At 47.6% G+C, this 27,896-nt stretch overlaps 1 protein-coding gene across 1 annotated transcript in view; it reads right to left on the bottom strand.

Moving 5' to 3' along the window:
• ANKH (ANKH inorganic pyrophosphate transport regulator) overlaps positions 1 to 26,946 on the bottom strand; it is a 128,599-nt gene extending 101,653 nt beyond the window's left edge. The window contains exon 1 of the mRNA XM_044233696.1: positions 26,804 to 26,946. Coding sequence (XP_044089631.1) covers positions 26,804 to 26,899 — 96 coding nt within the window. The 5' untranslated portion in view covers positions 26,900 to 26,946. The remainder of the gene's footprint in view (positions 1 to 26,803) is intronic.
• Positions 26,947 to 27,896: the final 950 nt, after the last annotated feature.

Below are 27,896 nucleotides of genomic sequence, written 5' to 3'. Positions count from 1 at the left end.
ATAACTTGTTTCTTGTTTCACCCTCATTAAGATAAACAAAAACACTGTTCTCCAGGAAGTCAGTCAGAGTAGGAAAGAAAAGCCTATTTACTTCACTAACATTAATGAATCAGATAGTGCTAATCATTACTTTTGCTGCTAGTACAGCTAATTTTAATTTCTATGGTGATCTCGCTCTTTTTTTTTTTTTAAAGATTTTTATTTATCTATTGGACAGAGAGATCACAAGTAGGCAGAGGGGCAGGCAGAGAGAGAGGAAGGAAGCAGGCTCCCTGCTGAGCAGAGAGCCCGGTGCGGGGCTCCATCCCAGCACCCTGAGATCATGACCTGAGCTGAAGGCAGAGGCTTAACCCACTGAGCCACCCAGGCACCCCTCTATGGTGATCTCTTTACAAGGTTTTTAAAAACATGTATATAATTCTGGATTTGTACAGAGTTGGTTAAATTTTAAGATGCTTCCAGATTATTTTTAATTCTGTTGAGACTAAGAGACTAATGTTAAGAGACGAATGTGCACTCTGGTTAATCATTAGAAACGCTTGGGCGAGTCTGTGCCATTGTAAAAGGGAGTCCTAGAAAAGTGTGACAGTCTGTGCTCACAGAACAGCTCAGCACACGTTGAAACGCTTCTCAAGTCTACGACCTGTGACTCTGAAACCAATTTTGCAATCAGGCTCTCGAGCCTTCCGATGGCTTGGTGTGTTGGTGATAAAAAGCAGCAGGAGTCCCCCCCCTCCGGGGCAGGCATCGCGTGCCGCTTACCATCATTTAATTTCAAGCCTTGGGAAGATCCAGAAACACTCTTACAGTGCTACTATGAATTTCTGGCTCGTGAGATTCTGGCAGATGTTCCTGCTGGCTGAGAATTACTTTTCCTGTTTGTCTTTCTGCTTATCCAGTCACCCTCAGTCTTCTGGCGGGATCACGCTTGGGGGCAATCCTGTCCATTTCCAGACAGCACCGAGCACCTTCCCTGATGCAAGCCCGAAGGCTGCAGTCACAGGAGGGCCCTCCCCTGCCTGAGGTGAGGGGAGAGGCTCCAGCACTAACAACTGGTCCCGGAGGGGCTGTCTGCTTAGTTCCAATGGGATTATGTTACTTGGCAAATGGTACTGGGCACACTTTCTGATAAAGGACAGTTGAGAAACAGTTTATTTTTTCAATAGATCACTTAACGAATGTAACAAAACACTCCGTGGTGTGAACTTTTCTGCCAGTGTACGAAAACTGCAGGTGTGCCCAGGCGCAGACTCCGCCAGACCCTTCCCGGCCCCGAAGGCGCGTGCAGATGTTGGCCAAGGAACAGGCCCACTCTCCACGTCAAGACAAAGAACCCCAAAGGCCCAAGCCCTGGGGCCTTGGCTGTTTGTAAACAACAGGGGAATGTCTTCGAGCAGTAACTAATCATAAACATCTGAGCAAAGATCCTTCCAGCGATAGTGACCTAGCTAGCTTTCCAAATATATCTTCACTTCGCTTTTTTGAGCAAATTGAGCCTAGTGCCCTGTTAGTTTAACAGAGGAGGGAAAAGTCTCGAAAGTGAAAGCCTGTGAGGGTCCTGGGTTGCCATAGCAACCGCAGCACGCACTTTCTCTGCTTGCTTAGGTTTCAACCTAAGTGCTCAACCAGGAAAGAAACCGAGTTACTACTTATCATTTCTGGAAAAGGAAAAGATTATGTTCTTTCCTTTTAATCCTTAACGGAGAGTAGTGAGGGCAGGTAGAAAGGATGTTAACACAGATGACTTAAAACTTCGTAACTTGGGGTGCCTGGGTAGCTCGGTCAGGTAAGTGTCTGCTTTCCGTTCAGGTCATGATTCCAGGGTCCCAGGATCGAGTCCCACAGCTGGGAGCCTGCTTCTCCCTCTCCCACTCCCCCTACTCATGCTCCCTCTCTTTTTCCCAAATAAATAAATAAAAATGTTTATAAAAAAACAAAAGCTTTACACAAAACTTCTTGAATGCACACGTGCACGCACACGTGCACACACACGCACGCCACTGCCACAGTTGTGGCTTGCTGTCTGACAGGGTCCTCCTAAAGCCCAGTATACCAGCATATTCTGTAGGCTGAATTCTCAGAGTTGTATCCATTAAGAACAAAAACCAGAAAGATTCCTTTTTTTTTTTTTTTTTAATCTTTAGCATTAAAAAAGAGCTTTTGTTTGGTTCTGTTTTCAAGGCTGGGGAGATGTTGATCAGCCTCCAAACTCCTATTACCTTCAGGCTGAAATCCAGACTAGAAAATGCCAAGCCCCAGATCTTCCTTTTCCTAGAAGAAGCGACAAGACACCGGACAACAGAACGAAAGCCCCAGCGGTGCTCACCAGGCAGCATCTCGTTCTCAATATTCTACTTCTGCACCATAAGGAGGGCACTTTGTGCATCGGGGATGTCTATGGGAGCTGGTGTTTATTCTGACTCCGGGAGGAATGAGAAGACGGAACATCTGCCATCAGAGGGAGGAACCCCTGCCCTGACTGCCAAGCACCAGTAACCAATCACAGACTGACCCTGAGAAAATGACCAATATCTGACCTTTTCTGTGATCTGACATAATAATGTCCAGGCTGGCCTTGTCCAAGTCAGCTGGCCACACCCCTCCACGAATGTCACCAAACCCTTCTGAGAATAAGCAAGGAGAGATGAGACATTGTTAAATGCTTTATTCCGGGGACTCCTGCCCTATCAGCGATGGGCGGTAACATTTTGTTTTCATCCCAACCGCCCTCTCTGTAAACCGGTTTGCTCAAAAAGAGATTCCAAAGCTCTCTGATTCTCACCAAGTGGAGCAATCTGGCTAGATCAAGGAATTCCCCCAGCACTTTATGATAGTTTATTTTTTCCTCTTTCTGTATCCAAGATACATGGTTTAAAGATTTTTGAGAAGGAACGTTATGCTCCTCCAGCAGGCTATATGTACACAGCATTGTCTATTTTGTCCCAGGACAGAACCACATGGGAAGTTTGTTTCTGCCATGATGTCCCAGGAAGGAGGGGAGGGAGAAACAAATTACAAACATGGGTTATTCTTTTCTGGATTCAGACCATAACCAAGTTCTGATTTTTCTAACTGGGTTTTTGCCGTGCTAAATTTGGAATCTAATATTCTATTCATAGGGGAAATGGAGCTGTGCGTGTTCTTGATTTGTGAGTTATTTTTTTAATTACGTATTATTTCTTCTTTTATTTTCCTTGTTAAAATTTTAAATTAAAAGAATTTTAAAAACAGCTTTATTGAGGCATATTCAACATGCCTATTTAAAATATTGATTCAGCATTCTGACGTATGTATATACTCGTGAAGACACCGCCCCAATCAGAACGAGCAACTCATCCAGCACCTCAAAAGGTTGGTCCTACTTCTTTTTTCTAGATGGAGAAATCATTGACATTTAACATTGTACCAGTTTCAGGTGTACAAGAGAACAATCTGATGGGTGTATATATTGCAGCTCCCACCCAACAGGACACATAGTTACAAATTATTTTTCCTGAGATGAGAACTTTTAAGGTCTACTCTCTTAGCAGCTTTCAGGTATAGAACACAGTATTCCTGAGTCAAGTGTGACAGTTATTCTAATGATTACTTTCACGGCCACGTTCAAGCAAGAGTAGATGCCAATGAATCTGCTGCCCAAGGTGGTTTCTAGAAGTGACACATAATTTGATTTAGTAAATACTACATTTTCAAGTTTCCTTCAAAATTCTGATTTATTGGGTTAGAGGAGTTCCCACCAGCTTTCTAATGATGCCCAGGCAGCCTCCTCAGAAACTGTCCTACAGGAAAAGGTGTTCTGACACCTGAAGACAGCTAGGGTATGGGGTGCCTGGCTGGCTTGGTATGTGGTGGGTACAACCCTTGATCTTGGGACTGTGAGTTCAAGCCCCACTTTGGGTGTAGAGATTACTTAAAAATAGTATCTTTAAGGAAAAAAAAAATAGACAGCCAATGTACATCCTGAAAGGTGACTCTAAGGTCCTCTATGGCAATGGACATTAAAAGCAAGACAGGAGAGGACCCCATGGAGAGGAACCTCAGAAAAAGAACTCAGAGGTGCTCCAAATTGGCATGCTTTTTGATTTTATATAACTTGACAGGCTAATACCTTAATTGTGAGTTTTTCTTCTTTACACTCTCATGTGCATCGGGAACTTTCCTAAAAGTTTTACAGGCAAGTGTATATGACGAATATGCTTAAGAAGACTAGCTATCACTACTGGTTTTACATTCATTAGGTAGAAAGGGGCAAACAAAATATTTAGAGGGACGAAGAGCTAACATACAAAGTTTTGTTAAAACAAAACAAAACAAAGGAAAATAGCAAGCCTCTTCTATCTGGACAAACAAGGGACCCATGTGAGAATAATTAAAGCATAAAATGATGTATTTCTTTAAAAAAAATTTTTTTAATTGGGGTAAAATATGCATAATACCAAATTTAGCGTTCTAAAGATTTTCGAAGAATGCAGTTCGGAGGCATTCAGCACGTCCACACTGTGGTGCAACCATCACCACTGACCATCTCCACAACCTCCTTCACCTGCAGAACGGAAACTCTGTCCCCATTAAACACCAACTCCTAATTCCCTGCTCCCGTCAGCCCCCCGGCCACCACCCCTCTGTCTCTGGGAGTTTGACTCCTCTAGGGACCTCATGCGTGGAATGGTGTATCGTTCTGCTCTTGTGACTGGCTGATTCCACTTCGCGTAATGACGGCTCAGGCCGTCCACGTTGTGCCCTATGTCTGTATGGGATAATTTGATAGTTTACCAAAACTCCTAGAATTCCAGAGTTAGGTGCCAATTTTGAAGCTCTCCGGAGTTTAAGGAAAACGTAATGGGTTAGCGCTTTACAAGTGATGATAAACTTGGAGCAGTTTCTACCCCCAGAAGATGGGAAAAGGCTGACTAGAGAGATGCTTCTACTGAAATTGGACAGATTCCTGTGTATGATACATAGGAAACTATCTACTGTGAGGAAATGGAACATTTCATTCCAGCCCACTTCGTTTAAGGCCGAGAGCTTGCCACCGCTGACCGGTGTCCTCTGTGTCATACCAATCTCGCCCCAGAGCTCCAAGGCTGGGGGGCAGGTTTTTGCTTGGCTGCTGGCCTCACGGATCATTCCCTTGCCTGCCAGTCCGGAAGGTTGTTGGTGTGTTTCACAAGCAAACAGTGTCAAAAGCTCAGCTCCCTGGCAGGCGTGCAGGCCGAGGAGAGAGACCAGTTCTAGCCAAGCCATGCCCTGAACAGACCAGCCTGATGGGTCCACCCCAGTCCGGCCACGTATCACTGTTTGGCCTGTAGGTCACAGAGAGGGCTCAGCCCCTCCGGGGACTTTTCCCAGGAGCCAGCTAGGACTCGCTCTGTGCAAGACGAGGTGGGGAGACTAAACTGAGCTGACCGTCCAGGCCTGCAGAGTAGCAACACGGGGCAGGCGCAGGGAGTGGGGGTTTCGTTCTGTCTAGGCCACGTCTGATGAGAAACGCTTGTGTCTCCTCCGTTCACTCAGTGCTCACGGGCCACTACTGAGTAATCATGTTACCACTGCATGGTGACTTCCCTCCCTTTCCTCTCTCAGCAGTAACGTCCAGAGAAGAATGTTCTGGAGACGCAAGGTAGGACACATGGAGATCCCAGAACAACACATCTGTTATACACAACTGCCTCCTATATTCAGCACACTCCGTTCCACTGTGGTTCCCTGCAGCACAGCAAAGAGCGTCAGGGTCTGCGGGCATCTAGGCTGTGAGGAATCAGAACCTTTGCCGAAACTGCTCCCTGCACCGGGTCACTGCCTCGGCCTCAGCAGCAGAAACCCCGTCGCCTGGGCTCTTCAGCTCCCCGACAGATGAGTCACTGCGGCTCTCGGTTTCCTGTAAGACACTAGACCTCCATGAATGGGAGCCCCTCCAGCAACTCTGGGGAGGGGGCAGCCCAAATGGAAAAAAGAGCCCATGTGATAGCAGCAGAAGAGGCCTCAGAGTGGGGCAGAGCAACAGCCCCGGGCAGAAGACTGAGCCTGAGGAAGAAGCAGGCAGGAGGAAGCTCGGGAGGAAGGCGGGCTCTTCCCTTGCTGCTGGGCCCCGAGAGCCCTCCGTCCCTTCCCCGACGTGCCCTGGTTCTTGGTCTCTGCATTGGGTAGGGAGGGACACAGGCCAGCACTGAAGGAGGACCAAGTAAAGAGGGGCAGTGAGGATGACCCACTGAGTTAACGCCGTCCCCACTCCCAAGTCCGACAGCCCGGGCAGCTCCTGCAGACACCGTGGGCACACGTCTCACACGCTCAGGTAGGTACACACGCCATGTGCTTTAGACGCCCACCTGTGACCTTTTCTTCTTTTTACTTTTGTTTATTTATTTAACTTAAGGTGGGGGATGGGCAGAGGGACAGGGGAAGAGAAAATCTCTAGCGGCTACACACCCCCCGAAGCCAACACGGGGCGCGATCTCAGGACCCCAAGGTCATGACCTGAGCCGGGATCAAGAATCGGAGGCTCAGCCTACTGAGCCACCCACAGGCTCCTAACTGTGACCCTCTCTTAAGGGACTGGATCGTTTTCTCTTCCTCCTGTGAGCCCACAAAGCAGGATGAAGGGGAAGGAGAGAGTGTCCTGGCATCGTCGGCGGCCTTCTGTCCTGGAGCCAAGTCCACATTCACATCCCTCACAAGAGGGAACGCGTCTCTTGGCTGCAGAGCAGAGCGACTTTATTAGCTGGGCTGCAGGCTTTGTCTCTCTCTGCCTCGTGCCTTCGCTGCCCTGAATTTGGGTATTAACATAAAGGCCTTTTTTATTTGCTCATATTCCCACGGTTGGCCATCTTGGGACAACTGGGATGTCGTACGTTTCTCTCTGTAGCCCATTCTTGCTGCGTACCACAAGCAAACAGGCTCACTGGTTCCCTAAACACACGATGATGTTCCAGGTGCCAAGTCTTGCCGACCTTCCTCCCGGCCTCGGGTGGTTCTAGCCACGTGGGCACCATCTCGGGCCTTTCTCCTGGCTTCTCAGCCACCCGCTCAAGAGCAGACTCCAAGTTAGATCCTGTAGCCTGAAGACAGACAAGTTCGGGGCTTTCCAAATGACAGCCTTGCAAAATGAAGGGTTCTGCATCCAAGGCTGTGCACTGCTCTTGGGGAGGAAACCAAACCACTCGGGGCACCCCCTCCCATCTGGGGAGCCTGGAGGAGCAAAATCGGGGTGGTGATGACTTCCATCCATGCGGGGAGCGAAAAGGAGGCCCCTCAAAGAGAAGGCTTCTGCAGCCAGTAAGGAAGACAAAGATCACAGGAGGGGAAAAGGGCAGTTGGCGATTTTGAAATCAGATCTCCTAGGCCACCACTATTGAGTAAGCAAGCGCTGCCCACGAGGCTGCCCTGGAGGGGGTGCGGGAGGAGCCCTGTGATCCCTTAGCAGGGACAAGCAGCAAGTTCACAGCGCTGCTCAGTGAACAAAACGGCGGGAATCAAGGAGGGTCTATCAAGGGCTTCATCTATCCTCCCGGGAAGCCCCTCTGCCCAGGGCCGATCCTTTCATTTCTGCTGGCCTTTGGCTGCGTGCCACACACCACCTGCGCGGGGCGGGCAGGGAAAGGGTCTATTTGGTGCCCATAGATAGGGACCCAGTCTTCCTGGCAATCTTGACATAAAGAGAGACTTTCCGTCTCAACATGGGAGGATCCTATGCCTTCCAGCGACCTCTGCTCATGACGAGACCCCAAGGAAAACGACAGTGGAAAATTCAATAAGGATTTTTAATTTCCTTTTCTACGTTTTATATTCTGTTCCATGAAGAAGAAAGACTTTGAGTGTTATTATTGCGCCATTCTATGATAAAGCAGGAGTAATTACTAGGAACGAAATGATATTATAAGAAGAGGTAAGTTATAAATTATTCTAATGATCCACTGGGGGAAAATAGTGGTTCATCTCCCTTGACTTTACACCTCATTCCCCGGCCTTCCCCCCAAAATTCAAAAAGCAAGCAAATAAATAAAAATTCCTCAAAGGGGAGATAAAAGAAGAAAAATGCTTTTACGCCCAGGAGCTGCCTGCCCCTGGAAAAGAGCAACAGCACAGGCATAAAAAGGCTATTTCTTCATTTTGGAAAACCACTATGCAGACTCTATGAGCCTGGAGTGCCTACGAGATTAATCGTACCACCCTCCCATCGAGGCCGGCTGTGGGCTTTAATGTCAGAGTCCCCGACCAGCTTTAAGACAACTCCATGCTCTACCTTCTAAGATCTGCCCCCGCCCTTTTAAAAACTGAATGCCATCCCATTAAAAATTAAAAAAAAAAAAGAGAAAAACTGGCTTATTTCAAACAACCTATAAATATTTTATACTTTGCTAAGGGAAGCCTCAGACGACACAAAACTCTCAAAATGTTGCCACGGTTATGAAATCAATGATTTAATAAGCTCAAAAGGAAACTAAGTACAAACAAGCACCCATCCCAGTTCTGAGTTAAGGAGGACCAGGTTTTGGTTTACAACACAGTGCTGTGTTTTAGAAACATGCTACTCTCATTTCCAGGCTTCCCCCCCTGCACTCACCTGTCCAGCTCAGTTGTTAAGGAGCCGGCGTATACTAGAGATCAGATTTCTCCTCCATACACTTGGTGCGGCAGGTGCGTCCCAAGTGCATATTCTTTTCCACCTTCTCCTTTGGAGTTTGGAGCGGGAAAGCAAACTCTAGTTCTATTTTTAACTATATTCTCTCATTTTGTGTCCCGGTAAGTCATGTAACCCATTCAGAATCCCTAAAGCAATGGACTTTCCCCTCCTACGATGTTAACCACACATAGATAGTTCATAAAACTATTTATTAAAATAAATAAAACCATTTTCACAGAAAATTATTACAGATGATTAGGTGATATATTCAGTGGAGGGAGGGAAGAGGAACTTAATAGTAATGCCCAAGCATTTCTAATGATTAACCAGAGTGCACATTCGTCTCTTAACATTAGTCTCTTAGTCTCAACAGAATTAAAAATAATCTGGAAACATCTTAAAATTTAACCAACTCTGTACAAATCCAGAATTATATACATGTTTTTAAAAACCTTGTAAAGAGATCACCATAGAGGGGTGCCTGGGTGGCTCAGTGGGTTAAGCCTCTGCCTTCAGCTCAGGTCATGATCTCAGGGTGCTGGGATAGAGCCCCGCACCGGGCTCTCTGCTCAGCAGGGAGCCTGCTTCCTTCCTCTCTCTCTGCCTGCCCCTCTGCCTACTTGTGATCTCTCTGTCCAATAGATAAATAAAAATCTTTAAAAAAAAAAAAGAGCGAGATCACCATAGAAATTAAAATTAGCTGTACTAGCAGCAAAAGTAATGATTAGCACTATCTGATTCATTAATGTTAGTGAAGTAAATAGGCTTTTCTTTCCTACTCTGACTGACTTCCTGGAGAACAGTGTTTTTGTTTATCTTAATGAGGGTGAAACAAGAAACAAGTTATCTAGTCCTGACTGTGTTCCAGGTAACTGCTCTAATTCCTGTATGGGTATTAACTCATTAATCGGCTAATTCACGCCAGGAAGCTGCTACCCAGCCACAGTTGTGCAGGGTGATGCATCTGTCCCACACGGAGATGCACACTTGCCAATCAGATAAGACTGGCATCCTTTAAGAGATGCTTTAGTGGTCATTTGGGTGTGTACCCCCAAGGAAGCTGGTCTTTGGCGCTTCCAGGGCTGAAGGTGAAGGCCATTAGCCATCCCCATCCTTCCCCACCTATGGCGTTAAGACCTCCTCACTGGGCAGCAACCCCCGCCCCCGCCACCCCGCAGTACTCAAACCACTCTGACTTCTTCCCTCAGGTGAAGACACTGCCCATAAAAGGGCATGTTTGGGCGTGTTTTCTTTCACCAGAAAATGCTTCTTATCGCAAACACAAGAATTGTTTCTCAGCGTAGTTGGCCTCACTGGCATCTATGCGAAGACCAGTCAGCGAACCCGAGCTTCAAGTCCATGCTGGGAGCTCCCTGCCTGACGTGGGGCCAGCTTTGCCACGCGAGAGGAGCGACCTTCCCCTCCGGGCGGAGAAGGGAGGCCGCTCGGGTCGAACCCTAACGCTCCGGTTGCCCTGGTCCCGAGCTGAGCTGTGTGCCAGGCAGCGTGCTCAGGAGGAAAACGGGTCAGTTTGCTGTCCCTCCACTTAGAGGGACAGACGTGCTCCAGCTGATAAAAGACCTTGAGCTGATAAGGACCTTGAGCTCATCGCCTGGGTTCTGCCTTACGGTTTCAAGCAAGGGGTCGTTCACATCATCCATTTACTTTGCCCAAGCCCGTCTGCAGCTCCCCCTGCACTGAGTGCCATGGGAAAGGGAGAGCCCTGCCTTGGGGCTTCGCGGTAAGGTGGGGACACAGATGTGGCACCGCCAAGATGCCAGGAGGCCTGGGATAGAGGAGCCCTGGGGCCCCCCAGGAAGAGCAGACTGCAGCCATGGGTGAAAAGCTAGGGACACATCACTGTGGCCAACCAGGCAAACTAATCTGAAATTAATGAATGCTGGGAAGGGAAAAATTATCTTTAAAAAAAAAGACACCTGATTTATGAAAAGGTGCTGAAAAGCAGAGGAAACTCCAATGTCTGCCAGAAGGTACAGCCAGTGAAAGCCTGGAGCCCACACTGAGGGTTTTTTTAACCCGATGATTAGATTTTAAGAAAGTAATACTCGGCAGCATAGACAAGGAGGGAGGGCCGCAAGGCTGGGGGGAGCACTCAGAGGCGGGCGGGGAGGATGGGGTGAAAGCAGGCAGGTCATTTTGGCAAAGTGGAGCCCTGTGGTATGAACGTTGAGAGAAGAACAGAGCCATGAAGCGAGCCAGAACCCAGGGGGACTGGGGCGGACCCTGTGTGTGACATGCGGCCCTCCTGAGCTCGGGCTGGGACTCTGGCTCATGCTGAACGGCAGCCCCCCATGTTCACTAGGACAGAGCGGGCCCTCAGAGAAGGATGGAGAGGAGGCTGAGGACACAGAGACCCAAGGAGCAGGGGAGGCTGTCCCCGCACTGTGGTGTGCACAGACCTGCCAGACTCCTGGTGGCTCTCCGCTCTGCCACTTCTCTGCTCTCTGGGCCCATTTTCTCTAATTCCAACAGTGGACTCCATCCTCCACGGGGCTCAACAGGACCCAGGGCTGGGAAGGAAGGTGGAGCTCAGCGCCAAGAGGGAATTGAGGGTGGCTGGGGCCAGTGGGCTCCACGGCCAAGCACAGCCTCTACAGACATGCAGAGGCTGCTGGCAGCGGCCTCCTTTCTCCTTCCGGGAGGGGGACCCTACGTGCCTCTGCGTTGTGGACCAACTATCACGTTTAATGAGAGCATATTTTATAAGCTGTGAAGTCCTCTGCAAAACTGAAGTGTGGACCAGGCGAGACGCAAGGCAATGTTCACTTTGTTGCCTCCTGAAATAAGGTTATTTACTTCTGTTGAACTAAAAAGATAAAAAAATGGGGTAAGTGTTTGGCTCTCCATGTAATCTAAGGCATCTGATTTGTCTTACATTGGAGATAACATGGGCTGATTCTCAAAATGAAAAAAAAAATGTCTGGATATAATATATAATTAGAGATATTCCTTTTACAATAGTGACACGGTCCAATTACAGAAAATATTTTCACTTCCCCAAATTCTCATCTATATGCTGAGCTTCCTAGTGGCTTGAGGGTCTCTTCCTAGGAAATGCTGTTTTTGCACTATTTGTCGAGAAGATGTCGATGCAATGCAAGCACAGGGAAGCCTAAATCCATAGGCACGGGTAGGTGTTAGAAAATTTTACTCACTAGAAAACACAGCAAGTTATTGTAATCACAGTTGATGAGCCACGTGCACCCAGAAGATGCTTTTATTTTATTTTCTTATTTACTTTAATTACTGATATATAACTGATGTACAACATTTTATTAGTTTCATGCGAAACGCTGGAATTCGACGTTGGTATACACTGTGAACCGATCACCAGAGGCAGGCTACCATATGCCCCTCGACAGTTCATTAAATGGTACTGACTCTATCTCTCATGTTTTGATTTTAAGTTAACCTGACATCCGTGGCGGGTGGCACCCCCATCCCCCTCTCCCAGCTATGACGTTTCTTACATTGTTATCAAACCAACTGAACCCCAAGTTAATTAAGACAAATGCTGTTTTTCAACATTACCACTTTCCCCCATTCCGACTATTTTAACAGCGTGGTTTTCTACTAGTCCTCGCCGCAGATGTATAATATTTTAATAACATTAAGGGTTAAATAACTTTGGGGAAATGGCCCAGAAACCTAGCCACAATTTAGAATAGTTCTATAGCAAAATGTATTCTAAGTGCCTTTCGTGAATTATAACCAGACTATAAGCTCTAGACAATACTAAAAAACAGACAAACAAACATAAAGCTGTAACCAGAACCCCTCTAAGGTTAGTCCACTCCCTACTGTTTACCCAGCAAACATTTAATACACAGAAAGAGCAAACTAGGGAGCCTCATCACACTGCATTCCAGATGGCTTCTCTCCGCGGTCACCAGGCACCTGGTGCGAATGTGATCTTACCCTGAGCAAGCACCGTGGTGATGCAGATAAATCTCCTCCCCCCACAGCCCTCATGTGTTCCAACGTCAAATATTCAGAAATGTTGTTGAATATTCCCCCCCCCCCACTATTTCATTAAGACACATGGCTGGGAAGCGACCGCATTATAATAAAGCATTTTTTACATGTTGAAAGAAAAATGAATATTCATAGCACTTGCATTTAGGTTAAAAATGCAAACAGCTCTCATTTATAAAGAATATAACTAAGCTGTCCCAGGAAGAGAAAGAGAAGGAGGGAAGAAAAAAGGGAGACAAAAGGAGAGGGAGGAAGGGAGAAAGAGAGATACACACAGAGACAGAAGGCAGAAAGAAGGCTATACAGACACAAAATATTTTTGTAGCTCCCACTGTTACCCATAGTTTGTACTGTCTCTGAGGCAAGCGATTTCAAACATTTCACTCGACTTATTAACAAATGGCCATGATTGAGAAATGAAACTTGTTCTCTTCACTCCAGACCAGCTCTTGCAGAGAGAGTTCCCTGGGTCCTCATGCAGCGGCCCTCTCCCACCCTAGCTCGTCGGTGGCCATGTCCACTGGATTCTAGAAGGGGTTTCCTTTAGGTTCTCCCTCCTTGCCCCAGGACTGCTGTAGGCCACCTACCTCTTGGGTGGTTTCCTTGCCGATGGTCCCACCTCCCTCTAAATCATTAGCCCTGCTAAAAGGAAATTATCTTTCAAATATGCAAATCCAGGCACACCACACCCCTACTAGGAACCCTTCAGAGCTTCCCACCGCTCTCGCGACCAAGGCCGAACTGGCACGTTGTCGGTCTGGATTCTGCTCGCCCTGCCGTCCTGCCCCTGCAGCCTCCTGGGCTGGTTGCCTGTTCAAGTCATAGGGAGCATCTGTCTTTCCTCACCCAGAATTCCCTTGCTTTTCAGAATAGGGACACACCATCCTCTTCGGGTCTCAGCTCCATCAGAAAACTTCCTTGACCCTTAAAGGCCAAGGTTCCTCTTGTAAAATCCTAGAGGAGATCATCCCAGAGGAGAGCAATTCTGTAGAGAGCCCGCCTGTCTGCTTGTCCTACAGGATAAGTGCTGTGCAGCCAAAGATGGTGCCCATCCTTTCTCTTTTTCTGTCCTTAGTGACTAGCACTGTGCCTGGGACGTAGTGGGTGTCCCGAGAAACATTTATTGAATGAACACATTCATGAACACTCTTGCCCTCTGCGTTCCACAGTCCTCATTATTTAATAAGGAAACAGTACCGTACAGTAAGCACCTGGAGAAACAGGTTACAAACTTTCGGCTCATGAACCACACATCACACTTTAGCTTAGCAAACACTTTGGTGGGCCACTGCCACAACTGTCAACTGAACTGAGAAAGGCCTGGTCCCACTTGCAGGTGTGAATTAGAGAAGGGATTCAGTGGGAACCTCCAGCCCCCCTCCTCCAAGTCTGTGACAAACAGCAGCCTGTAATTCAAAGAATGTGTAACCTATCATTTCAAAAAGCACATGTTATCTAAATCCTAGTAATTTGACTTAAAAAAAAAAAACTGCCGAGAAAATCCAGCATTAAGTGTCTTTTCCACAAAGTGGGAAAACAGCAACAACAATGACAACAACATTGCTGGCACACATGCTGTAAAATCCAAGTGTTTCCAGCATCGGCCTTCAGCATGCTTCTGCCTGCCTGAACCCAGCTGGCTCTGGGTTAAGAAATTCCCCTACTGCAAGTCACTGAATCGGTATCAGGAAAAGTCAGCTAGTCAAGGCTGTAAAAATAAACATCTGTAGCAGCAGCATTCCGGGCTCTGAGTCTTAGCAGCGCTCCCTCACACACCTGAAGCGCTGCGTACTTTTCAAAGCACTTTTGTGTCCAGTCTCTGTTTGGTCTACACCTCCGAAAGAAGGTATGCAAACCCTTTCTCCCTGTTGACGACTGGGAAGGCTGATGCCCACGGAGGTCAAGGTTTTTGCTCTAGGTCATAGAGCCGGTGGGTACAGGGATAGAGGTCAAATCCAGGGGTCCTGTCAGGAGTGGGGGTCCCTCCTCTCAGCCTTGCTGAGGTCGGCTTGTGGCACCGTGTGCTGACCGAGTATGGAGGAAACGAGGAGACACAGGAACTCAGTGCCCCTCTGTACAAGTGGGAGCCATTTCCCACTTCTCTCTCTGCTCTCCTGCTCTGAAATAGCCTGGAGACTACGTTAAATAGGGGAAGCCAAAGTCAGGGTGGTAGGAAAGAGAGAACACTTTCTCTTCTGGGTCCCCTAAATATCACTTGCCCTGCATTTCCCTAGAACACAGTGGACACAAATCTCCTCTGAGACAGTAAGCAGGAGCTGACAGGCCCGGGAGAAGGGCTGCTCCCCTGGGGGTTGAATGACAAAGGGCACAGCTCTTCATTCAGTCCATTCAAGTCTGAAGTGGGAAGGTGACCCCCCACGGTGCATGCCTGGTGCCTCACGGGCAGGGCCTGGCTGGCACCTAGAAAGGTAAGCTTTTCTCCTCTCCCAGGTGTTCTCCTGGGAAGTTTCAGGAAGCACACTGCTTGAGCATCACTGGACGCACTTTTTGGGGTGCCTCGGTGGCTCAGTCGGTTAAGCGTCTGACTCTTGATGTTGGCTCAGGTCATGATCTCAGGGGATTAAGCCCCACTTTGGGGCTCCCTGCTTAGAACAGAGTGTCCTTGCGACTCTCTGTCTCCTTCTGCTCCTCCCCCCATGTATTTTCTCTCTCTCTCTCTTTCTCAAATAAATAAATCTAAAAAAAAAAAAAAAAAAAAGCACTTCTCTCTGCCTGGAAAGCTGCTGGAACAGGTATTTCCCCAAACGTACGCAAGTTAAGCTGACACAATCCTTTCCCTCTCTGCGCTTCTGTCTAACCCCCTGCAGAGTAGGGATTTGGTCCAAAACCTGCCCGCTGTCAGGAATGAAAGTCCTGAACAGTTTAAAAGCGTTGCATCGTGAAAAACCGATCTGGCAGCATTAAACAAAATGTTTTTAATAAAAGAAATCGTCTGAAGGAGCTGGCACCACGTGGCTTCGCGAGAACTCGCGTGGAGCTTCCAGGTGGTGGGAGTCACTGGGCCCTGAGACAGCATCTAGGCAGGGACTGCCCGCCAGAGGCCAGGGCGCCAGACACTTTGATGCCTGGCACCTGCCGGGGCAAACCAGAACCTTCTGCAGGAGCGTGGTGTGCCACGCAGCAGAAGCCTGGAAAGGAGGGCACACGCATGAGAGTATTTCTAGTATTAATGCGAGGAAATAATTCGACGTGTGCACAGATTCCTGTACCAGAAAAAGTTGCCAACCATGATTAATAATAGAACGAAAAGAACCAACTTGAACATCGGACCCCAAGGGAACACATTACGGCGTATCTATGTGAGAGAATGCGAGGAAGCTATTAATCATCATGTGTTAGATGAATACTTAACAGGAAACTGCCTATGATATGAAAAGGAAAGAGGTGGGGCGCCTGGGTGGCTCAGTGGGTTAAGCCTCTGCCTTCGGCTCAGGTCATGATCCCAGGGTCCTGGGATGGAGTCCCGCATCGGGCTCTCTGCTCAGTGGGGAGCCTGCTTCCCTTCCTCTCTCTCTGCCTGCCTCTCTGCCTGCTTGTGATCTCTGTCTGTCAAATAAATAAATAAAATTAAAAAAAAAAAAAAAGGAAAGAGGTTACAATTTTGTCTTAAAATACGTGCCCCCCCCCCAAAGGAAGCAGGAAGAACACGTGGTCTAATAAGCTACAGCCATTACTTCTGGCTGCTCGGTTTGCACAGGATTCTTAGTTTCTTCAAAAATTTATTGATTTTCCTCCCCTCTAGAGTGAAAATGAACATTATAACTAGAAGAAAATTAATACATGTTGTTTTTTGGAGACGACAAATCCTCTTTGAAAGCCACAGGCTTTTCCAGCAGCTTTTGAGGTTAATTAAAACTTTTTTTTATTTTGATAAAATATAACATAAAAAATATCATTTTTACCATTTTTAGGTATACACTCCAGGGGCATTAAGTACATTCACATTACTGTGCAACCTTCGCCAGTGTCCATTCCCAGGATCCATCGCCATCTGTCATCCCAAACTGAAACCATACCTATTAAGCACTAACTCTCCCACCCCCGCCCCAAACCCTGGCCACCCCTATACCACTTTCCATTCTAGGCACCTCACGTAAATGGAATCGGACCCTAGTTGTCCTTTTGTGTCTTGCTTTTTTCATGTCTTAGGGTGTCTTCAACGCTCTCCTATGTGCTGGTATACATCACGATTCCATCCCTTGCTAAGGATGAGGAATAATCCACTGAATGTGGCTACCACATTTTGTTTCATGACTTTAGCTTTTAAATCAGACTTTAATGTTCATCATGCCTGAACATCAGAAGGATCAGCCGTTCCTATTATTGAAGGATATTTACCATCAGAAGAATTAAGAACACCGGACGATACAAGGAAACAAGTTATTTGATTCAGAGAGCCAAATTCTCCACCTAGGTAGAACCCACTGAAATCTAGGTAGCAAGCCAAAGTTTGCAAGAAGGGAGGTCACCAGGTGCCGCACACTTGAGGAATTCTTAGTGGTCCCCAACTCAGTTGTCTGGGACCAAAGGCACGTGTGTCACTTTGTGTGAGTAATTAATAATGCCTGCTACAGCAGTCAGGATGGCGCTTGCCTCTGGGGGACCAGGGAATCTTCTGGGCCGAGGGAAATGCTCCGTATCTTGGTCGGGGTGTGGGCCACACTGATACACACTTGTCACTTGTCAAAACTCATGGACCTGCACATTGCACTGAAATGAAGACCTGTACATTTCACTGGATGTAATTTACTGTATGTAAATTATACCTCGATTTTTTCTTTTTTTAAAAGGAATGAAAAACAGGCTTGCCAGGACCCCTGGCAAGAAGTCACATTAGCCCTAAAGAAATTGAGTAAATGAGAATTCTAGAGACACAGAGATGGTTCTGCAGCTCACCACTGTTGCTTTTCTGCCCGTCTGCCTCGGGCGCTTCGGTGGGTCACCGCTGTCCCTGGAGTGAGCCCGAGCTCCTTCCTCTTTGCTGCTGAAACACTGGTTTGTTTCGGGGAAGTCTGATAAACACATGGGATGGTCTGCCCAGGCCAGGGAAGCTGCCCTAATCTGGTACACAGCCCCACAGGTGTGTAGCCCGGGTGGCTTAATACCTGAAGGCATGTCCCTCTGCGTGGGTTAGCAGACACATCCCGACGACCGGCAGGCTCCAGGTGATGCAAGGATGCAGCTGAAGAGGGAGGGGAGAAGCACCGTGACCCATTTTCAAGAGAAACAATGGCTCCAAGAGTGCACCGGGGAACCACATTCAAATGTGATCTCTGGGGCCGAGAAGATGCATTTTGACTCCCTCATTTCAGAGCCTGGCTGCCAGGGGCCTTTCTGGTTGCTTCTCCACTGTGCTCAGCTAGACTCACGAAGAGGTGAGAGTTACCTCTTTCTCATTAAGTACGGGTATTTGTTACTCTCGGCCCAGTCTGTCTTTATAAAATGTCAAATTCAGGCCACACAGGGTGGGAGACCGCCTTGTCCCAGCCACAGAGTATTTCCTGCCAGGCCGTTTAAAAGCACTCGGATCTGAGACAACTTTTTCTTTTTTTCAATCTGCTGCTCTAGATTCCCCACACTGCTACTCCTCGCTATTAAAATGCACGGCCCAGTGGCCAGCAGATCTCCGGATGGCTTACGGCACAGCATTCGGGAGCATACCAAGTTCTTATCGTCTTCAAGGCAGCTCTGAAAACAGAACGGGCCCATGGAAGCCAGATGGTAAATTGGAAAAGAGCAGTCAGAGGCTGAGCTAGTTCCCCAGACTTAATGTTATATTTTTAAGAAACTGAGCAGGGATTCTGAAAAGCTTCTCCACGTGGACTCATTATCACTTAGTTAGGACAGTAGCCTGAAGTGACCTGCTCTCACGGCCGTCAATGCTGAACCTCGAAGCTTCTGGACCCAAACCAGTCCTCTTTGGGTCTCTCACAAAATAAGCTACCTTTACTTCTCATATCCTAGGAAATCACAGCCACGAGGCCAACTGTGGGCCCTTCCTCTTGTTGGCTCGCCCGGTTCCCTAGGTACAGTCTCATCGACCTGCCGGCAGACATTCTGCCCTTCAGCCATTTCATTCCCCCTAGTGTGCCGGGGGCCTCAGCCTCTCCTTTCCAGTCACGTTGTAACTGCTTATCCAAGGATTCCCACCTGCTCTCAGTTTCCTCCCAGCCTCGGGTCGGAGTCAGAGTCAGAGTCAGAGTCAGAGGGCCCCCTGCCCGCCGCGGTCTCCATCCAGGCGGAGGCGCAGGAAGTGTGCTGGCGAGCCTGCGTTCCCAGGCGGGCACAGGGGCCTCGGGCCTCCCTGTGCTCCCCAATAAGGAGACACACAGAGCCCCTCCTCCACCCTGAGGCTGGGGACAGTGAGGTCTCCGCGTCAGGAAGCTGTGCGACTGCCCCGTCTGACAGAAAGGCAATCTTCTACCACTGCCAAAGGTGCTGGACTCTTCGACAGCCCGACCCATCTAATGATCTCAAAATACCATAAAAAATGCAAAACCCAGCAAGGACCTGTGAGCTAACTTACACCAAAAGATACTCTCCCAACTATAAAACAAACCTTGTCCGTCGGTCCTGGGACCCCAGGACATTTCCTGAACCAGATGTGCAGGTGGTTTCTGATAACTCCTTGTCTGGGGGAGAAATTACCCCCCCGGGGCCCTGACAAATAACCGAGTCGTCTCCCCTCCCAGGATGGACTTTGAAAACGATGGCATAGGAGCAGCGCAGAGCAGTGATGCAGAGGTCTGGTAGCTGACCAAGACAACTGACCTCTTTGTCATTTCAAGCTCTTTGGTCCTCGGCGCCCTGAGTGGTACCTGGCTGGAACAGCAGCTGAATGATCTCCAACCATGGAAATCACGAGACAAAACAAGAATCCCCGAGTCTATATGGCTTGCTGTGAAGTCTGCCAATTTACCTCTACTGTGACTCTGTGTTCACCTTTGCAGATGGAGTGCTTCCCTCGTCGGTGACAAGGGCATCTGGAAAAGGGGAGGCAGGGGGTGGCCCCAGCCAGAAGACAACTATCTCAGAACAGCTGGCACAGCCTTACGGCTTTCTGGGGTGTGTGATCATAAATGACCCTGTGCAATTACACACACTGACACATCGGTGTCCCTCCATTTGCAAAAGTGGTTCATGTGTGTTTCCTTTACCAGGACCTAAGCAGCAAGAGCAGGGCCACGTCAAATATGGCAACGCTTCCCTTGTTCAAAGGTCACTGGCTTGACACTGACTCTAGAATGCCTCCAGAACAGACACAAAATCAGCACAGGGCAGGAAAGCAAGTGTCCTAAAGGATATGTGCTTTTTCCCAAAGGAGGCCTCCAAAATGATTTATTCTTCATGTTTCATGAAAATCTCGCTAAATGTCAGTTTCTTAGGCCCAGCACAGATCCGAAGCAAGAAATTAAAAGGTACTCATCATGTATCAGCTATTTTTATTATTTCATTATGTTGTTGTCTTGGTTAGTGCCAAAATCTTCAAATGTTTTGACTATCACCTGTCAGCAGCTACCCCCCGACGGCCCAGCACAACAGGGATCTACAAGACATCAAAAAATATTTCGTGGGACGCCTGGGTGGCTCAGTGGGTTAAAGCCTTTGCCTTCGGCTCGGGTTATGATCCCAGGGTCCTGGGATCAAGACCCATATCGGGCTGTCTGCTCAGCAGGGAGCCTGCTTCCCTTCCACTCTCTCTGCCTGCCTCTCTGCCTACTTGTGATCTCTGTCAAATAAATAAAATCTTTAAAAAAAAAATATTCCGTGACGTCCTGAGTACCATATTTATCTAATAAGGTAGACAGATGTGTGATACGTATTTCCAGCAATGATAACTTTCGTACTAAAGAAAGAAAAAGAAAACTAATGATTTATATTTTAAGGGGTAAGCTTCAGATATCAAAAAAAAAAATAAAATGCACTCATGCAGGCAGCTCACATCCAAATAATGCTGCAGAAAAACAGGGTTTTCCTTTTTTTTATTGCATCTCCACAGCAACTCACAGAGTTACAGGTGAGAAGAAAATACCAGATTGACTTTTCTAAAATGTAAGCATCAGCCAAGTCACTCTGGTATGAGTTTCACAAGGTTTCTTTACTCCAACTCACCTAGGACATTAAAGAAGAATGTGTGGCATCTCTCATCCTTCCATCCCAGCATACCCTGCCCCACGTCGGACAAGGGAGAGTAAGGAGCCTCGGAGACCACATTACTGAGCCCTAACACACACTGAGCTCATCACAGCTGAGAAGGGAGATGGTGCCAGGAACTGTGTTACTCGGGACTCACTGCTTTCAAAGAATGTGATGGATCCCTAGAGAGAGATCTAGGTACTGTCTTGATATTTGAAGATGTTGATTATGTTTTGAAGGATACGCTTGGGAAGAAGGATTCTGACAAAGTAGTAGTTAGGCTAGTCATCAAATCAGTCAAGAAATAAAGAAATGGAGAAACCTGCTGCAGGATTAAGCCTCTGTGGTCTAGAAGTAATCCACTTACCTAAGTGCATCGAAGGAATGGGACTTTAAATGTAGATTCACATCCAGAGAGAACTGGGAAACACCAAGGGGGACAGAGTATCAGTTGGCTAAGACGGTCACAGTGTCCTTGACTAAATATGGACTGCCAGGGAAGAGTGACCTCATTTTCTATGTATGAACCAGAAACTGAAATAGGTACCCAATTACGCCAGGCATAAAGCTCAAGGCAGTCAGAAAAACACGTTATCTACTTATTACACAAAGATGCTCACTAAAACTTTATACGGCAAGAAACAAGAAACCTCAGCATTTAAACAAATTGGGGAAGAAGCAGTTGAAGGGGACTAGGAAGTACAGACTTCCAGTTAGAGAATAAATAAGTCATGGAGATAGAAAGCACAGACTAGGAAATATAGTCAATAACACTGCAATAACCTTGTATGGTAACGAATGGGGACCACATTCATCACGGTGAGCACTGTGTAAGGTACAGAATTGTCAGATCACTACATTGTACATGTGAAACTAATATAACATTGTATGTCAACAGTTCTTCAATAATAAAAAGTAATAAAAAATAAACAAACACCACTGCAAAAAAAAGTAGGTACTTGATAAGTAATAAAAGAACAGACAAAAAAATAAACAATAGGGAAACATACACAGCAAAGGGAATTACAGCATACTTGTATAATCAAATACTATGCTGCTATTTAAAAGCATACTTAAATACTTGTAAGTGATATGGGAAAAATGCCTCTGGGTTCCGCGAAACATACACATATCTCAATTATGATGAAAAAAACTTGGCAGGAGATATTCAAAATGTTAAAGGAGTTCTTTTCTTTAGAGTGGAATCAGAGGTATTTTTACTTTTTCCCTCCATTTTGAAAAACTTAACCAAACTTTCGACAGTTAGCATTTAGTATTTTTATAATTAGAAAACAATGAATGGCATTTTGAAATCTATTCCATTAACATAGAATAGACTGAAGGGAAAAAAATCCCTCCCTCCCCCACAGTTGCTTGGAAACTTGGCTTGAGATTGCCATTTCTGTCTCTAGGTACTTTGCAAAGTGGAACATACAATGGGCAGTTTTATTATTACTTAAGGCAAGCTCTGCCTGGGGGGTCTCTTCCCTCACTTACAGATCTCGGATAAAGAGTCCCTTCCCAGCAATGGCCAAAGTCAGACACACACCCTTTTTCATTCTTTTACCTCCTGGTCTGGAGAGGGTGGGGGGATGTATTTCCCTACTTAGTAGACAAAAAAGACATTTATTAAACTATTTTTCCTGGGCCTTTCTCTTTTTCCATTTTGTGGTATTAGTAATTTGAGACCCTTATATTGTGAAAGCCTAATGCTAGGTTCCCTAAGTTAGAAAGGACTTAACGTTCCCATTATGCAACTTACTCTACAATTCTAACAATCCCTATACAAAGCTCTTCATTCACACATAAAAACTTTGGGTCTTTGAATTATTATGAATTATCATACTGGACCCAACCAGATTCAGTGAATCATCTAGGGCAATCAGAAATACCCACAGTTATCATCTTGGTGTGGCAAAGGGAATTACCAGACACTGGGCAGAACACATTTCTTCTCAAGTTTAGAGAACAATTTCAAACTTCTTTACTCCTTTGAAGTCTTCATAATGAAGTTGTATTTAACATTTTAGGTGCCATTAAGTACCCTGAAACAAAGTTCACTGATTTATTCTACATAATTTGGTGAATTTGGCTTTTAAGGAATTCCAGGACTTTGTACCAAGTTTAGTTTTAAATAGAAATAAAAGTCCTTTGAACATGGTGACAACAGGGACATGTGCAGATACTTTTAAAAAATACATTGTTCAAAATCTATCTTAGCAATCTGCAGTGCTCTAGTGATAAAGACTAAATAATTTCTAAATAATTTTATTGTGAAGTAGCCACTGCTTCTTATCTTCCTCCCTTCTAACCAAAGGCAAAATAAGATACACTGTTGATTTATCAATATGAATTATCTGTATAGTTTGGTTCTTCTCCTGTGAACCTCTTGGTCACAATCCCTTTGTTCCTCAGAACCCTTTTTATGACTGTCTTACACCATGAAATTCAAAATTTGACTGCTAAGATTAAGTTTAAGCCCAGGCTGGGAACCAGAAAAGCCAGAAACTTATTCCTAAATGTCTAACAACTCCCGGGCAGATTTCAGCAGCGGGGGGGGGCTGCCTGGAGGAGGTGGGGAGCAGGAAGGCCAAGGGCCAGGCAGATGTGGGCTTGAGTTTTGGCTCCTCCCCATAATACCTGCGTGATCTTGGACAAGTGACTCTACTTGCCCCAAACCTCTCAGTCTTTCCACACTTTGTACCATGTGCTAGAAGCACATACCAACTAGTCAGTAAATGGAAACAACTAATAGTTTTGCTTTTCAATCTGTAAAAAATAGAGATAAAATGATAATTCTAGATTATCATAAAGTGTACTAAGCACCCACAAGGTTCTACAAACACGATTTTACTTTCTGCGATAATGGACTGATTCTCATTGTTTCCTTAGGGTGTTTTCATTTACTATTAAAAAGCAGGTTATTCTAGGTCAAGCAGCTTTTCTCCCCCATGTAGGATGTACCCCTCCCTCACAACCCTCCAAAATTACTGCCACCACCAAAATTTAAAATGTGATAACAGGTTTTGCTAACCTTGTTAGAACACTCCATAATATTTGGGTTTCCTCCCTGACTGAGCCATAAAATTATAGGGAAATCTATCTACAACCGAATGTTCATACATCAGGAGGCTTTGGATGAATCACTGCAGGCTTCTTGCTAGCCAGCCCCTCCCCCACACGCACCGACAGCTCTGAGATAATTTATGAATATGTAATACCTTTACACAATCACATATGTGCTGTTTATTCAAATTTCAGTGGAATCCTGCATATAGCTGGATTTCCATTTTAAAAGTTCTATCCACATTTTGTTTACAGAAACAGCAAACTGAGACGTTTATAACCATAAAAAAACCCCTCATCTTATATTATCTTTTGTTCTTGACAAGTCAGAGACTTAACAGCTAATGAGATGTTTTATTTTTTTAATTTTGCATGTCTTGTTCATCTCTAGGACTTGTGACCCAAGGGCTGCTTTGACCTTTGACCCCTGTACTCCTCTGTTACCCCTCTACTGGAGGATGAGTCAATTTTTGAAATATGAAGTCTTGTTCACTCATGGCAAGGTATAACACACCTGCACACTCTGAAAGAATGGTGGAGATCTACATGCATCCATCTGTCTAGAACATGATTAAAAACCCACATCAAGAGCAAAGTATTTTCTGAAGTCTAATGCAGACCACTTTTGCAGATAGGTTCATTTTCCTCCTCTCTGTTGTGTTTTAAGGCGGTTGGGGTAAAATGCACTTCTATTCTTACCCACAGGTGACTGGGTCACTCTTCACTTCCTACAGTAGTTTTTCTCCTTCAGCTTAAGAAAACGTAAGTTCTGTTCCTCTACCCTTGTACAATTTTGCAAAACAATTATCATCTGATACCAGATGGCAAAAGAAGGTTTTTGGAAACCTATCATTCCCTCCCCCACACCTACTCTGACAGACTATCTCCACAACAGGCAGCCTGTAACCTCATAAACACACCGGCACTTAAGGGATAAGGGCCTCAGACAACACTTGCTGATAAAACATTTGTGCAAAGAGACAACTCTTCCAATACTTTACGTATGTCGGCTTTGATAATCAGGTTAGCAACATTTTAAGGATGCGTCTGCATTATTAGACTCACTAAGATAAACCGAATGTGTGACTGTTTCTTATGTCTAGTCTCCCTTTTGGGACCTCAGGAGATCTTTTCCCTTACACTAAAATCAAATGCTTAGTTATATCTGCCTGGCACTAAATCAAGGCAAATGTGAGGCAGTAGTATGGTATGTTTCAGGTCATTTAATTACGACAAAGAATACTCTCACCTCCACCAGTTATCCCATATAATTTTCTTTCTCTTATTCCCTCCCTCTCTTGCTCTCACATACGCGCTCACTGTCTCTGTTTCTCTCTCTCTCTCTCTCTCTCTCTCTCTCTCACACACACACACACACACTATAACAGCTCAGGGAGAAGGGATCAGGTGAACAGCTCCGGCTTTCTGACCTTTGGGATCACTCCAAGAAAATAAGCCTTAAATAGTAGAAGGTGCAGGTGAGTTTACAGCACTGGACTCATCTAAAATCTAAAATGTGCAGGGCAGTGTAGTAAATTCAGTCCTAGAACCTTTCCACAGATTATACAAAACACCTGAAGTCCCCAGTGCTATGAGAGAAGAGAAGGTGGGCAGAAGGGAGGCAGAGCAGCAGAGATGCCCTGGGGAGACCCTAGGGAGCAAAGTGGCAACAGAAAAAATATAATAGTTCACCGGAGGAAATTAGTTTGCTTACCAGGCAAAGGTCTTTAGACACTATACCATTTTGTGAACATTTCTGGGCCAGAAAATTTGAAGTACAAGTAGCTTACAATGGGGGCCAAGCATTAGTGAGCTTACAGAGTTGAATCAAGCAAAAGTTCTGAGTACAGAGAGACAAATCCAAGCAGATACTCATCCGACAGAGCAGTCAAACTGACCCCCTTCTGAAAGGGGGTATTTTAAAAAACAAAAAGTACACCAGGTGCATTTTTTTATACATATATTCCTTGAAGTCTCTCGACTTCAAGTCAAAGAAATAAGATAGTACAATACCGGAGTGAGGCTCATCACTCGCTGGGGCCAGTCCCCACACCTGCCTCCTTGACAGGAGGCAAGCCACTGCCTCCCACCCCCATCCTCTCTCCCTGGCCTTCAAACGCAGCTGCCTCCCGCTGGAGGCTCTGCGAAAAAGGTTCCCACAGGCAAAGTGCAGAGTACCAGTGCCCCACTGTTGGGAGAGTCTGCAGCGCCGGGGATTTGCAATGACGCCACATGGAGAGAAACGGGGCGGGGGGGGGGGAGACATGAAAAAGAAACAAGGACGAGAAGGCAACAAACAAAAATGCACTCCCCTGCTTTAGTGGTCCAAAAGGGGAAAAAAAGGTGTGGGGGAGAGAGAAACCCCAAGTTAGAGATGGTCAACGGTTGGCTTATCAGGACACATTTGGGTACCCTTAATCCATACCTGGGCAAAAAAAAAAAAGAAAGAAAAGAAAAGAAAGAAGAAAATTAGAAGTACCTGGTAAATGAACTCGGACACGTTCTAATACAAAATCTCCCCATCATCGCCATCACCAACACCACCAACACCGCGTAAATAAAAACCAAGCACTTGAGCTATTAGCAACTACATTCTACTTACAGACCTGACGTTTACATAATAACAAATTACATAATACTCCTGCTGTGCACTAAAAACCCTTCTATAGGTGAAGCTCTAAACCCTCTGGTCTTTTAACATTTTCCAGAGAGAGCTGGAAAAGTCTGCTGAATAACTGGGGGGAGGGGGAGATGGAGTGCTGGAAAAGTCATCCTTGACAAGCTGCAAGCCCAACGAAATGTTCCCGGATAAAAAGGGACTCGGAGCAGGTGACTCCCCGCGGCTTTCATCCCCTGGCGCCCGGGTGTCTAAGGCCAAGGCAGAGCGAGCCCGGCGCGGGGCGCAGGGCGCGGGGTTCAGGGCGGAACTGCCCGGGCCGGGCGAGGGGCGCGGCCGGGGCTTACCTGCTCCCCGAAGTCGATGGCTATGTTGGTGATGCCCAGGGGCACCAGGAACCGGATCAGGGGCCAGTAGTGCGTGAGCGCCGGGAATTTCACCATAGTCCCCGCCGTGGGCTGACCCCACACACATCTGCCGCCGCGAGGGGACTCTGCCGGGAGGCGCGGGGCGAGTGGGCCGAGCGGGGGCGCGGGCGGACGGAGGCCGCGTCCGGCGGGGCCTCGGGGCGGCGGCGACGGCTCCTCCTCGCGGCTGCGGCGCCCTCTCCAAGCGCGGCTGCTCTAGCAGGAGCTCCGCAAGCTCAAGTCCATCCCTGCTGCCCTCCCACACAACAAAGATCTGCCGGGAAAAAAAAGAGGAGGGACAGCGGCGGCGGCGGCGGCAGCAGAAGGTTCTGCTGACAGCGGCTCCATTATAAGCGCTCTGGGGCCCGGAAATAAATAAATAACCGCGCGCACGAGGCGCCGCCGCCGCCGCCGCCGCCGTGCGGAGGAAATCAGGGGCGGGCGCGGAGGCGCGGACACCGCCGGCGGCCCCGGGGGCGGGCGGGCGGGCGGCGGGCTGGGGAGGGGCCGGGCCGGCCGGGCGGGCGGCGCCCTCCTTTCCTCCGCCGCCGCCTGCGCTCGGCGCGGCCGCGGGGGGCGCTGCGCACGCACAGGCCGCGGGGCCGCCGCCGCCTCCGCGGCTCCCGAGGCCGCGCGGGGTGGGACTCGCTGCGGTGCCCGGGCCGGCTAGGGGCGGCGGCGCGAGGGCGCGGCGGGGAGCTGAGGGCCGGGGGCGCCGAACCTCTGGAGGCCTCGGGGACGCCCTGAACCGGGCCCTGTCGCCCGCCCCGCGGGGCCCGGGTCCGGCGTCCCCTCGCCGTCCCGGGAGCGACCGGGGCGTGTGCGAGCCTGGCAGCCGGGGGACGTGAGCGCGGACGCGCGGGGCGAGAGCCAGGCGCGCGGGGCTGCGAAGGAGCGGGAGCCCCCGGCTGTCCCCGGCGAGCGCTGCGCGCACTCGGTCCCCCGGTGGCCGCCTCGGGCGGGCGGAGACGGGCCGAGGACGCCCCTCCCGGGCTGGGGCTGGGGCTGGGGGGCCTGCTTCGGGCCCACCTGG

Source organism: Neovison vison, chromosome 1 (genome assembly GCF_020171115.1).
Source record: "Neovison vison isolate M4711 chromosome 1, ASM_NN_V1, whole genome shotgun sequence".
NCBI classification, from domain to species: domain Eukaryota; kingdom Metazoa; phylum Chordata; class Mammalia; order Carnivora; family Mustelidae; genus Neogale; species Neogale vison.
Note: the sequence above shows the minus strand (reverse complement) of the source record. Positions and strands in the feature narration are given on the sequence as shown.